The sequence below is a fragment of the Pollicipes pollicipes genome, unplaced genomic scaffold, assembly GCF_011947565.3.
Source record: "Pollicipes pollicipes isolate AB1234 unplaced genomic scaffold, Ppol_2.1 Scaffold_5724;HRSCAF=6776_pilon_pilon_pilon, whole genome shotgun sequence".
NCBI lineage: Eukaryota > Metazoa > Arthropoda > Thecostraca > Pollicipedomorpha > Pollicipedidae > Pollicipes > Pollicipes pollicipes.
Genome location: NW_023596746.1, coordinates 46,470,196 through 46,485,446, shown reverse-complemented (window position 1 = coordinate 46,485,446; position 15,251 = coordinate 46,470,196). Strand labels below are relative to the sequence as shown.

Genomic DNA, 15,251 nt, shown 5'->3' with positions numbered 1-15,251 from the left:
CAGGTGGCCCAGGCAGGAGTGTATGGCCCTAAATTCAAGTACCAAGGCTCAATATACAGGGCCCCAAAGCAATCCAGTGGGGTAGAAGCGGCGAACAGAAACGGCCTCCGACAAGTGCGTAGGGCCCTCCATTCAAATAGCATTAGGAAGTACCCAAGACACAATGTGGAGAGCCCCAGGATATTCGAGTGTGCCCAAGCAGGTTAACAGATGGTGCCCCGGCAAAAGCGTATGGCCTTCCGTTCAGATTTGAAGTATCCACGACACGATGTAGAGGGCCCCGAATAATCCAGTGCGCAGGAGCAGGTTAACAGATGGGGCCCCGAAAATAGCGGAGGACCCTCCATTCAAAAAGGAACCACCCAAACCCAGATGTTGAGGTCCCCCACGATCGAATGGGTCCGAGCATCCTATGAAAAGGGGCCCCGACAGGAGCGTAACGCCCTGCATTCAAAAAAGAAGTACCCAAAACCCGGTGCGGAGGGCCCCGAAAGATGGAGTGTATGCAAACAGGTTATCAGATGACCCTGATAGGAGCAGAGGGCCCTAAATGTGCAGGGCCCCCTGAGCAATCCAGTGTGACCGAGAAGGTGAACAGAGGGCCCCCCCCCCCCCCGACAAATGCGTAGCTCCCATTCAAATGGCGCGTGCCCAAGGCTCAATGTAGAGGGCCCCCGAACGATGGAATGTACCCTATCAGGTTATCAGATAGCCCCCCCCCCTCCACAAAGAGCGTAGGGCCCCCCATTCAAAAAAAGAAATACCCAAGACCCGGTGTGGGGGTCCCCGAACGACGGAGTGCGACCAAGCAGGCCATCAGATGGGCCCCCGACAAAAGTGCATGGCCCTAAGCAAGTGAAAGAGAATTGGAGGCGCCCTAGACATATGTAGAGGGCACATGATCATGTCGCAAGTGCGTCGGTAGGTTAACCGAGACCCAGGTAAAGGGCCCCTGAGCAACCGGGAATACCCCGGCAGGTTAAGATGTGGGACCCCAACCATAGCACACAGAGCCTTATTGGCGAGTGGAAAGAATCCGTGGAGGGGCCCGTGATTGACAAGAGTGCCCCGGCACGCTAATAGGAGGAGCCCCAACAACAGAGCAGGGCCGTACGAGCAAATGCAAAGAAATGAAGGGCAACGTGGAATGCCCCTTTACCATCGAAAGGATGCTGCAAATGGGCATATAGATCCCCCGAAAATAGCATGGGTCCCCTTGACAGTGTTACGAGGCTTAAAATTTCCAGGTCACAGCTTTTCCAATCATCATATTTGTTGACAACCCAAAGCCCCTTTACCTTTACTTACAACTGTTCTTGGTCGCCTGGGAGTCCAGATATCCGATTTTGTTGCGTTTTGTGAAAATAGCCGCACCTGTTTGGCCGGCTATGGGCCCCCTCGGAGTCAATGGGCCCCTTTGGGTTCCAAGTGGGGCGCATGGCCCCGTGGTTCCCTCTGGATCCGACCTTGACCAGAGCTTTAGAATTATGCGTTACTGCGTGCTTGACGTGTTCAAGGGACATAGATGACGCGGCCTGCGACATAGTCTGCGAAGATAGGTGGCGCGTGCAGCGCAGGGAGCGGACGTCTGCCGCGTCCTGCGTCTAGCAACAGCGTGCCACTTTCTCTACTGTGCCACTTTGTTGAAGTGGAAATAATGAGCAAAAAAAAAAAATCATTAAGCGCTCCGGATGAAAAAGCATGAGTGCTCACAGATGGACTTACCCACTATTTCTTGGAGTCGCGTCAAGGGGCGCGGGCAGGAAAGGGGAGGGGAGCTCAGGATAACTTGACGTTGGTTCCGGGGAGTGCGCGCTACGTAGAGTGGCTTTGAGTCAGGATTGATGAATAAGGATTCGGAAGACGGGCCTGAAGGGCTGGTGGAGATCGTTTTAAGAGACTTTGATTCCGATGGACGGCACTGAAGGCCAGGACCAGCGCGGTACGGTACAAAACGACCTCTGGCCAAATGTCTGGCCCCTTTAGGCAACAATGATCGTGTGTCGTGTGGCGATCGGAAACAAACTGTCGGCCTCTCGTCGGCCCGGGGATCAATTTTCCAAGCAGGGAAAATGCAGCGACCCACGAATGGCAGCAAAAGGCATTGTTGCATTTGTCGACGATCCCTGTTATGATCCCCATGCTGGCCGCGACGACGGCCAGCGTGTCGGTCAGGGGATCAACCGTGTCTGACTGAAAACTGTAAGCTTTTCAGAAATCATATTTTGTGCTTTTTGGTTGAAAATGGATAGGAGGCTTTTTTACATATATTGTCTTTTTAACACAATAAATCCTTCACAGCTTGACCATTCTGCATCACTGCTGTGTGCACAATGGAAGGGAACCATTACGAAAGTTTACTTGCCTCGTCTCTTTGTGAATGAAGACGAGGAACGTTGTCATGCGCCGTAGTTGAATTGGTGAATGACAAGCCGCGGCAAATGCCATGACATCTTGCGGGTAGCATTATAGCAGGAAGTAGTGGTGTGCGCACAGGCCTTGTTTTCCTGCAGTAAATTACAACATCAAGACGTTTGGAGAGTTGGTCTTAATATTTGGAATTTTGAATCGCTGCCGAGCTTCTGCTTATATCTTTGAAGATGTCTGCAGCTACCGCATTAGCTCCAGAGCCCTCGTCGACCGGCTTTTCGTTTGACAATTGTCAGAGGTAAGTGGCTTAAGTGTGCTAAGTATTACGCACTGGGAAAAGAGGAAACGGGTGAGCTTTGCTAACATGTGCAGTCTTTATAGTGCAGTAACAGTTTGCTTAATCATGTGCAGTCCACATGCGTCGAAACAGTGATTCTCCCTGTTTTCATCTCTTTTCTTAGGTTCATCTGTGTTGATCCAGTTATGGGCACCGTACAACAAGCAGTTGTGAAGCCCTGGGCCAAATCAACAACAGAAACGTAGTTTCATGGCAGGAAAACAACAGTTATTATCCTTCCAAGGTGGTGTGAATGAATGAAGGTTGAAATTTGTTGTATTTTAATTTGTGCATGTTGGGGAAATTGGTCCCTGAGGGGTATTGGTGGTCCGTTACATAGATGTTGATTACAGGCACTATTCTGCACAGAGTGGGAAATTTAGTTTTTTTTGCTGGTGGCGGAGTACAAAAATTTTTGTGGTCGGAGTACAAACTTGCCTGCAAGCAAAGGTCTGTCTAATGTGGAATGAGTGTCTGCACAATGGGCCTTGCTTGGAGTACATCACATACTGCCTTTAATGGCTCAACATTTCCCCAATGTTTTTCTGGCAAAAATTAGTGTCAGCATGCAATTTTGCATTTCCGTGGAACAGAGCACCTCTTGTGAGTGAGGGTGCCACACTGATCCCATCCATATCTCTGTAGTGCTACTAGCTCACCTATACATGCAAAGATTGCTTAATGGTACATGTTAATAAGAAATATACAGTTGAGAGGTTAACAACAAAACTTTATACGTATGCATTCACAGGTGCATCATACAAAGCTCAGTTACTTATCATTACCTATCTACATGCAAACTTACACAATATCAAAATGATAAATCAGGTGCATCCTCTGCTTACTGACAAACTAAGTTGCAGACAACCACTGTGCATCACACCCTGGTTTTTTAATGAGTCTTGGGCAGATGCAACTGTCTATGAAAGCCTTATGTATGTGGCATCACTAACATGTTGTCCTTTTGGCCTTTACATAATTAATATAAACATACCAAAAGTGTTCCTCTTCCTATCCTTCTCTTTCTGCTCTTCTCCTCTTTCAGTTCCTCACCTTCTCTTTCTGTCACTTTTCTCCTTCCACTCCTCCTCCACTTCTGCTCCTCTTCTCTTCCTGCACCTCCTGTTATCCCTCTCCTCTTCTCCAAGTTCCCTATGATCTTATGTAGGGACAATTTTAATACTGCCACTGCAAGACCTTATGCCTGACAGCAAGGAACATAGCAGCATTGCCTCCTGTCAGGTTACAGCAATTATAACCACAAGCTGAAAAGAGGCCAGCCTCATATTTGACCCCACATGGGAAACCCAAGCCTAGCATTTATGTTGTATATGGATACCTTAGTACCTACGTACCTACCCACCATGCTGTAGGTAGAGCAGGTTATACCAAGGTGATTCTGCACCAGCCTGCAGTGGTAAACATTTATAGATCAGTCCCCCAGTATTTATTTACCTTTTTGGAATGACTTAATAGCGGTCCAAAACTAAATCCCAAGTAATTTTAGAAGTGTGGATACATGCTGTGTGAAAACTGAAGACAACCAATTCCACTTTGTCTCACTGAATACCTCAAATTCGCAGCTACGATGCACATAATCCCAAGCATCTTCACTCACCTTCCGCCCTCCTCACTCCCACCACATCAAGACAAACAACCAAACCATGCACAGGAGTTCTGGCGCATTCACAGACATTGTGATGGCATTCTAGCACTCGTCAATGGGCAACCAAGCACAAGTACCACGGGTCGGTCCTGAAATGACAGGCTGTGATGAATAGTCTAAGAAAAAACATTTATGCAGTTGCAGCAACACAAATTGTTAAGTTTGCAGTAGAAAAATCATAGAGCCTTTCAGTCATGCATTTAAATTTGCTATTTTCCACCTACAAATATATATTATCTTCTGGTGGCGCAAGACAACGCCGAGATAATGCAGGACCTGTACTACAAATCTATAGATATTTCTCATTCTAAGGCATATAATGCCATTTCAACACCCTCTGAGGAAGGCCCGTATCTGGACGATACCAAAACACGTCAATTTTTTAATTAAATTTGGCTAACTTTGCTAAAAACTTGCTGTTCTCCGGCTTGTACTCCTGGCTTGTTCTCCCCGGGTCTCCCTATAGGCCCCATTGTGAGAAGGGCAACCAAGTACTGCGATTTTTTCCCACCGGGGTATGGACCATCTCTATCTTACAAGTATAGGTACTGGTTGAGCCTGGAGACATGATACCCTTGTTAAATAAGTAAGATATCCTCAAATCTTCAAAGACCGGTACCTACCGATTTCTGAAAAAGTGGTTGACTTACTATCGTTTACACAATAGTAATAAGTTTTGGAATGCTGCATGCCACAAACTCCCATTTTGGGAACGTAATTCCCGATGACATTTAAGAACCCAAAAGAAGCCGTTACCACCAAAAGTGCCGCCCACAAACGTGATATTTGGGTGCCATTTAATGTCATGATTCCATCTCAAAAGTGCCAATATGTGGTGTGTTTGAATGCTATGATTTTGAGTTTAATTGCAAGTTGGATGGTGATTGGTGGCTGGTGTGGCAGGAGCAGGAATGAAACAAGCACTTTGAAAAGGATGTGCAATGCTGCAATCTTTGGAATTTTCCCACCAAACTGTTTGCAAGATGCACGTCCTTTGGTAAAATCGCTAACATGTTATCTTAATATGAGGTAAGTTAAGAGCATAGTTGGCATGCTGGACTTCTTGCTCGGCGAGTCTTTGAGTGACCTAGTTGAAAAAGATGTGCCAGCGGTGATTTTGGTGCTGCTAGTGATTTCTGGTCGAACGAATATTGTTGTAGGTGTCTGTTGCGACGCGGACCTTCACTGCTCGAAAATGCACTCGTCAGTTGCAGGAGGCTGGGCTGCCGCTGGTTTCGGGTAGGGGAGGCGATGGGTTCGTCGCGTGGTGGGAGCCAGAGCCGTGATATGTTTGTCCGTTTCTTGAAAGGTATCGGTAGGTGTGTGCGTCGTGGAAAATGCGGTCTTACTCAGGTGCGCCATATAACTCGTCAGTTGCAAGAGGCTGGGCTGCCGCTGGTTTCGGGTACGGGAGGCGATGGGTTCGTCGCGTGGTGGGAGCCAGAGCCGTGATATGTTTGTCCGTTTCTTGAAAGTTATCGGTGGGTGTGTGCGTCGTGGAGAATACGGTCTTCTTACTTACTCAGGTGCGCCATATATTTTCCCCACAGTTAATGACATGCAAGGTATGTGGCAGCGGTAGGTACTTAAAACAAGCACATTTCATAGTCCAGTTTATTTCATTCCCACAGAAGTAACTCACATGAGTTGTCATCACCATTCAGGAGTTGCATAGGCTTGTACAAGTGCATCTAACCCATGTAATACAATGATGAAGGACATTAACATGAACGCCCTCGATTGGCCAGCTCCTGCAGGATTGCAGATGTTTGTCTCCATTTCTTGGTGCTCCATATGTTTGGTCCCTGGAAATCAGATAAAAGTTATAACTCACTTTATGAAAGCAAAGTTCATGCACCCTCCTGGCTATCAAGAAAGCAAAACTGTCTGCCTTGGTACTTATACTCAGGCTCATACATTTGCAATGGTGTCTGCTTGTGGGGCGACTGCAGTGTTTGTCTGGAGTACAAAAATTGTCATTCTTACCAGTCAAGAGCCTGGAGTACAAAATTTCCTGGTGTCACATCCACCAGAAAACGGAGGTTTTTCCCACACTGATTCTGCATGATGATTCAAGTGTTGATTTGAATTTCTTGACAGTCAGAGGGGTTTCTCAGGCCAATTTGGTCCAGGATCAGTGGCAATGATGGGATTGTAATGTATCATCTCCTAGGTTGGACATTCTGCCATGGCATCACACATTGTGAATTGGGGGGGGGGAATGGGGCAACCATGGTGGTGTGTTGCATTATAGAGCACTGCATAACATGAATGTGCTGCTACATACATGTGAATGCCTGTGTAGAGCTTGGATTTGGTGATCACTGCCAGCAGATGAGCTAGGCATGACTTTGGTACCTGATCACAGTTTTGATTAATGCAATAATTCATGCATCTGAATTCTGAATATAGCTATTCTGGGCCTCTTGGAGCTGCTTATGCTTTTGTGACCCTGTGTGGCATTCAACATTTACATAAACTTACCTGAAAATAGCATGATCCTTGCTGGAGAAGAACCTATTAATGGTTTAATGCAGTCACCAGCAATTTCAGTGCATGGAGAGCCCAAGTTTTACTGAACTGTATTATTGCAGAGCAAATTTGGAGCAACATACCTGCAACACATATTTCCAAGCAAAATAGTTCAAAACATAGCACAAACCTGCATTCAATGTGCATGACTCTGGGTTCAGTGCACTGACATCACATGAATAGTTGGTGCTGTGGATGCATTTTTTGTAGATTTGGCTGCAGCACAGCTCCTTGAAACTGTTTAACTGTAAAAGCTGGTACCGAATAATTTTGCAAGTGTGTTACCTGATTACTAGGAGGCATTATCAATCACAAAATGGCATTGCAATGTGATAGAAAGTGGTGCTAATGATAAAGAAAATCCAGTCTGAAGAACTCTTGGAGCAAAAATCAAAAATGGTTCAGGGAGAGCTGATTTGTGAAAGAATCATTTTTGCTGACCTGCCAATAGTACCACCAACTATATCACCCATATTTCTGAAGCAGGCTTTTATGTTTTATGACAGATGAGAGTGCTGCAACAATCTTGAATCCATGTTTTAGGGTAAGCTGTTGATTACAGATGGGAAATAGCACAAAACTGCATGTAAAGCTGTATTCAGCACTTCTTAATCAGATTTAGGAAGGCAAAATACTGTACATCCACTCACGTCCAATGTACGGCAGCTCCTGTCGCCGGCTCAGCTGAGTTTGGCATTGGCAGCAGGAGGACAGGTGTTGACTGGGCAGGGTTGTGGGGTGCAGCAGGACTGGCGGGTTGCTGCCACTCGTCGACAGGCTGTAGTCACTTCGGTCGATGTTGACTTGAGAGGCTCTAGGGGAAGCGCTTAGACATGGTTTTAGGTCTCTGTGGCGTTAACCACTTATTTTTTAGAAAGGTGTTGTTTTGGAAAATGACCAGGACATGGACTGCAATGAAAAAGGCTTCATGGCAGGCCTGCATCTGTGCACTGATAAAGAGACTTCTGATGACTCAAGAGATGTTAAAGTATCTGTAAAATGTGTAAAAATCGTGAAAATCTCATTTTTTACACCAATATTTATCTACTTCAGTGACAAGCGAATAAATGAGAGGGCATAAGCTGCAACGTACGCATACTGCATGACGTCAAGACACATTCGGAGGGTGGGGGGTCAAATTGCCCCCCCCCCCAAAGGTTTTTCCGGAATGGCTTCCGAATGGCGCGGCTACGCCGCGTCATATTTTGCATATCTGTAGACAATTGAATAAGCGAATCGTCTGTTGTCAAAAATTTTGATGTACCATGTAAGGTCGCTGACCTATGGCAGGTTAAAGTTAGGCCATAGTTTCAGCGAAGGCGATTTCTAGGGAATTGTTCAATCTGATCCAACAACGAAGCGTTAGGTGAGGCCACACATCTCTGAGATACTTACTTAGGCAACACAACAGTTGAATGAATGGACAACATTGGCCTAGGGTCAGGAATGAAGGTCAGACCAAGGTCAAGACCAACCTGTTTTATTACCCCCAGGCTTGCTGTACGGGATAGTTTTTGGCACCCATTTGAATTTATTGATAACAGGAACCGCACTATACACCTTCCACAGGCTTCTTCAAGGTCAGAATAGGTCACTGACCTAAAATTACCCAGTTAACATTTTGTTTTTAGGAACACACTTCCTAGCGTAATATCTATTGCTTATTCAAATGCAAAACTCAAAGCAGTCTTGTATGATTTTGGTCACCATGACCATCAATAGGCCAGACAAGGTCACTGACCTTATATAAGTATATGGCCTTTTGTTTAGAGCAGTTGTCTAGGTTCTAGGGGCCCTTTGGAGGCCAACCTGGAGTTTAAACTTGTTTGACCTTATTTCACACGAAGGTCATGACCTAGGAACTTCTATCTTTGACCTGAGTGAGTTCACGTACAGTTATACACCCTGTGAATTTGGTGTCTCTAGCTCTTAGTTGCTGAGATCTCGGGGGGGGGGGGTCAAATTGACCCCTCCCATCCAAGCGAAGGGTATCCAGCCGTTCATAAGCTTCGCTGTGAGTAGGCCGTGCCCCGACTCCTCGCTTAGCACCGAGGAGGAGGCTTCAGTCACCCTCCAGACGGCCCTCTCACCGGCCTGTGTGTACCGGATACGGCGGAGGGCGGCTGGGGGTTTGACGATCCCCTGCAGGTCCTCATCGCTGCGGTCTCGCAACAGCTGTGGTTCGTTCACCTCCACTGAGCTCCCGTTGATGAGGTCCGCGTGCCCTTCAGCTTTGAAGCTGACATCAGGAAGTTGGAAGCTTCCTCGTCCTGTGTCCTTTGTAGACGCGCGGCACGGATGAGGCGGATCGCGTCCTCCAGTGTCCGCCAGCTGTCCTTGGAGGCCATGGCGAACAGCAGCTGCTCGGGGTGGGCTCAGTAGCCGTTCCTCTGCAGCACCGGCCGGATGATGGTCTGGATGTTCCGCGGCTGCAGGCGGAACAGCTCGCCGCTGCGGTGCAGGCTCCTGGCTCCGGAGGTGCAGCCGCTGTTCTGGCGCACCGTGAACCAGACTGGGACGTAGTGGGCCGCGATGAACTCAACCAGCTGTTTCAGCTCAGCAGATGGAGATTCGGCCGATGCGTACAGCCGCAGGAGGCGGGCGGCCATGCTCAGTCACCTGCAGAACAAGGAAATCAATGTTGTATGCGTGTATATTGTATAATGTACCTATATGGGCTGTTCACTGATAACGTTAAGCAAAATCTATCATTTTTAGGCCCTCCCTCCCCTTTGTCACACTGAACCGTATCCCTGTCATGACTGCATCCCCTTTATCAACAAATCAAGATCAATAAATGTTACCAAGAAACCACGAAAAAAAGTTGTTGCCGCTGATTTCGGCTTCAAGGTGCTATACTAGCGCTACCCCAGCACCAACCAAGGTGCTAACCTCCGTCTCGTGCTTCAATTCGTAACGATGTGGATGGCCCCCACCCACTCCCTTCTGCGTAACGTAATTATTGGACACCCCTTAACGTGGAGGGTACAGTCTGCAGAGTACACTCTCCCTCAGGATCTCGTCTGCAGAGTACACTCTGCCTCAGGATCTCGTCTGCAGAGTACACTCTGCCTCAGGATCTCGTCTGCAGAGTACACTCTCCCTCAGGATCTCGTCTGCAGAGTACACTCTGCCTCAGGATCTCGTCTGCAGAGTACACTCTGCCTCAGGATCTCGTCTGCAGAGTACACTCTGCCTCAGGATCTCGTCTGCAGAGTACACTCTGCCTCAGGATCTCGTCTGCAGAGTACACTCTGCCTCAGGATCTCGTCTGCAGAGTACACTCTCCCTCAGGATCTCGTCTGCAGAGTACACTCTCCCTCAGTATCTCAAACAAGAAGTTTTGAACAAAGCACATAATTTAAGACATACTTTGTTCATTTAGATGTTTTTAGTGCTTTAGAGCGATTGGTTTGTTCATTTAGACGTTTTTAGTACTTTGGAGCAATTGGTAGCATTATCGAACGGTCGACGCATTACTAGTGATGTCAAATAAAACGCATTCTAGACTTCTTTTCGCTTACCGAGCGTGGTCCCACGCTCCTTTTCTTCTACTGGCCGTCTGGTCCGGGACGGTGCCGTTTTGAACGGCATGAGCCAGGCGATACAGCATCTCCTGGTCGTGGTTGGGCTGTCGTACCACAGCGGATGAGATCGCTTCCTTGAACCCAGGGACGACATCAAATGCCACCACCTCACGCTGCCAAACATCAGTGGCACACTTGTTGCCGATGGGTTCTGTGAAAGACCGTGGTCCTGAGATGGCCCCGTCCGGGGTGAACAGGACGTGTCGCAGACTCAGCTCATTGGCATGCAACTGGCAGATAAACCATTGACCTGGCGCCCCGGATACGGGCTCGAAGAGTCGACACACTCCGCCAGTCTCGCCAGTGCTCACAGCCGTCCCACCACACCCCAGCACCCTCACTGCCCCGTCGAGCTGTAGACTGGTCGAGTATAGCCCGTTAAGCAAGTCGATGCCTCTCCCGGACTGCGGGCTGAAATGTTTCACGTACCTCTCCTGGCCCCCATGAGGACAGTCACGTGCACCTCGGCTTCAGTAATGGTGGTGCGTTCCACGCATGTTTTGTCTTTCCGTCGATCAAAGTATGAACTGGTCAATCCCGACACCATGATGTCGTCTGCTTTCTCGTGTGCCGTTTCTCGCTTCACTCGGTCCTCGCCGGGCAGGTCTTTCTCGGGTCGACAACGCGGGATCCGTCTTGTGGGCTGAGATGACCAATGTCCTGTTGAATACGTTCATGATCGCGGAGGCGGCCCGATTGGAGACGCCCTATAGCGATCCGTGGTCAGCGCTGTGAGCCGGGTTGCTCACGTTTCGCGGAGGCGAAGGCAGTCGACAAGAAGTCGTCGGCCTCTCCCACAGTAACATCCACGCTCGCATTGTCGCCCCTGTCGAAGCTGCAAGTGGTGTTGCTTAGTCCAGGTACAGCATCAACAGCCTGCCGTTGATGATGACTTTGTCGAGACTCTCTTCTTTGGGGGGGCGCATCCCTCACTGCAGTTGATGTCCTGTCGACGGCTCCTGGAGTAAGCTTCCGCTGGCTACGCTGGTCCTTCACAAATGCCCATTCTTTCCCCGGAATTCCGTGGCTCACTGGGCAAGTGCAAGTTGTTGAGAGCGGCACTTGCACTTGGCGATGTCAAACATTGGGACAAAGTAGGTGTTGTTCATGTTTCGCTTCCCTTCCTCTTCCTGGATTGCTTGGAATTTTTGTTCATCTTTTTAAGGGCATCATATTTCACAGCTCTTACATGTTCGGAGACGTAGCACGGGTTGTGGGTTGGAATACCCTCATAAGACCAGACTTTGATGACCTGTACAGCCACATGACGGAAGATGGATGAATCCAGTGGTTTCCGCGACACAACTCCCTTACCAGGGAGTTGCCAGCGATCTCACGTGATTCATGTCATCGCCTCTCGTTGGCAGCTGTGTATTCTACAGCGAGGCTGGCATGATATGGTGAGTCTGCGAACGCGTTAAATACATTTTTCTACTAAAGATCTGCGCTACAGTAAACCTTTCGTCAAATCAATTCTCCGAATTACTGAGAGCCTGTGAAAAATTCATGCTCATTGGATGAACGTTTTTTGATGTGTAAACAATCTTGGCAGCAGTGATATCACGAATGTTTTCAAATGATATGCTCTATGGAACCGTGTAATAGTTAATATTTGTATTCTATGAGATAATCAAGGTATTTTGCAAGCAAACGCCGTCAAAACAAACACAACACTGCAGATTTTGCTGTAAAACATATCGTAGCATTTTCCAGATAGTGTAATTCTGTCGGCGACCACTAAAACCTCAAGGCATAGGTGGCGCTGAGATCGAAGTTGACACTTCTCGGTGTACGAGAAAGAAATCGCTCTAGCTTGATGAAAACGCATGGGGCATTTAATTTGTGCCAATCAAATTTTTAGCATGTTGCACCACGAAAAATCACACTCCAGTAATAATCTGAGAGAAAACCGCATGTGATGACACACCCTAGTGATTAGGGCCACTTATTATTACCTTGTGTGTAAGCAAAAGATAAAGCATCACCTCACCATTTTAATGCAAAGTCTTGATGACTTTCTGACTCATTTACTGGTTCTAAGAATGAGTGGCTTGCTTTACAGTTCTTATGCAGTTGGTAGCTAATTTAAATGTTTATGGTAATGATCTTGTCACCAGCAACAGCCAAGTTTGGTCTCCATCTAACACACCCCATTCTTTCCAGAAATGCAGCATTTGAAGCGTCTGGCATCAAATTGCCCAAGGCAGTGAAGACGGGCACCACCATCTGTGGCATTGTGTACAAGGACGGCGTGATCCTGGGCGCCGACACGCGCGCCACCGATGGCAGCACGGTGGCGTCGCTCAACTGTCAGAAGATCCATTACCTGGCGCCCAACATGTACTGCTGCGGCGCCGGCACGGCCGCCGATACCGAACAGACCACCAAGCTGATCTCGTCCAACCTGGAGCTGCACTCGCTCAACACCGGCCGCCAGGCGCCGCTCAGCACGGCGCTTAAGATGCTGGCGCAGATGCTGTTCAAGTACCAGGGCCACATCTCGGCGGCGCTGGTGCTGGGCGGCGTGGACCGGCTGGGGCCGCACATCTACAGCGTACATCCGCACGGCTCCGTCGACCGGCTGCCGTACGTCACCATGGGCTCCGGCTCGCTGGCCGCCATGGCCGTCTTCGAGTCGCGCTTCCGGCCCAACATGGAGGTCAGTTACCGCCGCAGCGCGGGCTCTGCTCGCCGCAGGCCGCGACGGCGTCCGGATGTACCGTGCAGGTGTGGTGCGGCACGCGGCGGTACGGCGGGTATCGAGCGACAGCCGCGACTCCGCTTCGTTTTTGTTGCAAATCCGTAGCTGTGGCGGCTGTCAGCTGCGTCGTGTGTATCTCGGCGCATCTGTGTACGGGTCTGCCTGTCTGCATGAGCTGTTGGTGTGTTGTGTGATCGACCCCGGCCCCGCGCCGGGAGCGGCCGGGCTCGCCTGACCTCGCCTGACCTCGCCCGCCGCCGCTGGCAGCTGGAGGAGGGCAAGCAGCTGGTGCGCGACGCCATCGCCTCGGGCATCTTCAACGATCTGGGCTCGGGCACCAACGTCGACCTGTGCGTCATCACCAAGGACGGCGCGCAGATGCTGCGGCCCTACGACAAGGCCAACGTCAAGGGACAACGGTGCGTGCCGTTCCACGCTCATTACACATCAGATTACGGTCTTTTGCGTGCGTACTTTTTGCAACGAAGCTTTTCTCGCAGGAACATTGGCGTACAAATTTTGTGTACTTATAGGTGGTATATATATATATATATATATATATATATATATATATATACAGATATTTTTTACAAAGAAGGTTACTCTGACGAACATGTTCTTACCACCTTTGCGTACTTGTATCCTTCACTGACTGAACAGCCTCTACGTACGTGCGTTTCGCACTTGAACCTAATCCCGGACGAATATTTGTGTACAAACGTTTGCGCACGAAAGACTGCGAGCGAAATTTTTTTCCCATCGAACAATTGTAATACAGACTGAACATAGGCGAACTTTTTTACATTGCCAACTTGACGTTGCGGACTTTGTACCCTACCTACTTTATGCTGGTGAAATTAAGACCTGTGAACTTTATCCTACGAGCAACTGTCAAACAACTCTTTTCTATGTATAGTCTTATGGGCACGCCGGTAAACTGACGCTGTCGCCGTGTGGTGGCCACGTCACGTGGGGCTGCGCCCAGCGCGTGGCCGCGTGGTGACTGGCCGCCGCCTGGGTCCGCAGCCAGGAGCGGTATCGCTTCAAGCGCGGCACGACGGCCGTGCTCAAGCAGCGGCTGGTCAAGTTTGACGTGCAGGAGGAGGTCAGCATGGACACGTCCGAGGCGGGCGGCTCGCTCTGAGGCGACGGCCAACCCTTCACGGCCGCCCGGCGCGGCAGGAGGCGCGGCTCGAGTCGCGTGGCCGCGGCGGGCTCGGACCTGTCACCCGCCCCGTGACTACACCACCAGTGATGAAACCTGTTCTTTGTCCCAAAAATAACACAACCATAACAGCGTAGTGTTTTCCTTCGTGCGGGGGATGGCTGCGGAAGTGGCCGTATGCGATGTTGCCTTTAATTTTGGACTGTGTTTTGCAAGTTCTTCGTTCTCTACACTCTGGCAGCCGCTCACGCTGGGGGCTCTGTGGCGATGCATTCATTACCACAATGGATGACCTCGAGCCACAGTTGAGGTTAGGTCGGTCGGAGGGAATGTGAACGCCCACCAGGGCGGGTTAGGCACCATCCCACGGCGGAACACTGTTGGGTTAGGCACCATCCCGCTGCCTGCGCGTACGCGTGCACGTGCGCATGCCCGTGCGCGTGTGCGTGTACGCGCGCGCGCGTGTGTGTGTGTGTATGACGTTAACTCAGTTTGTACATACAGACAGACAACAGCGTCGGACAGTACTACAGCTGAGTAATCTGAATTCAGCTGTCGTTTGTATGTCGGTACCTTCCTGGTGGAACAATCATGTTGTATGTGTTACATTACTACCTTTAGCATTTTCAATAAGGAAAAGTTGAATATCTAGCTCGGTGAATAAGTAACCAGACAGTGTCCCCTCCCTTCCCCAACATAAGGCAAATGTGACATTAGCCCTATGGCGGTGCATGAGAAAAACTCAATTTTTCTCTCCCGTAACTGGAGTCTGCGGCTTGCTATGGCTCCCATACATGACCACCTGTCTATACGGCTATAGTTCCCAGTATTTCGTCCTGGATCATACCTAGCATTTTCACACTGGTCGTGGTAGTTGTTGATGGCCGTTTCTG

The 15,251-nt window shown here is 49.2% G+C and overlaps 1 protein-coding gene across 1 annotated transcript; it reads left to right on the top strand.

The window, feature by feature from the left end:
• Positions 1-2,434: 2,434 nt before the first annotated feature.
• Prosbeta2 (Proteasome beta2 subunit) lies at positions 2,435-14,490 on the top strand. The gene is made up of 4 exons (XM_037226956.1): positions 2,435-2,668; positions 12,656-13,151; positions 13,461-13,612; positions 14,220-14,490. The coding sequence occupies exons 1-4, from the start codon at positions 2,601-2,603 to the stop codon at positions 14,335-14,337; spliced, it is 834 nt and encodes a 277-aa protein (XP_037082851.1). The 5' UTR covers positions 2,435-2,600; the 3' UTR covers positions 14,338-14,490.
• Positions 14,491-15,251: the final 761 nt, after the last annotated feature.

Excerpts from the sequence above, each read along its gene's own strand:
- Prosbeta2 (XM_037226956.1), top strand. The coding sequence starts at position 2,601 with ATGTCTGCAGCTACCGCATTAGCTCCAGAGCCCTCGTCGACCGGCTTT. Across the intron at positions 13,152-13,460 it reads GCTTCCGGCCCAACATGGAG|CTGGAGGAGGGCAAGCAGCT; the intron begins GTCAGTTACCGC and ends CGCCGCTGGCAG. Across the intron at positions 13,613-14,219 it reads GCCAACGTCAAGGGACAACG|CCAGGAGCGGTATCGCTTCA; the intron begins GTGCGTGCCGTT and ends CTGGGTCCGCAG.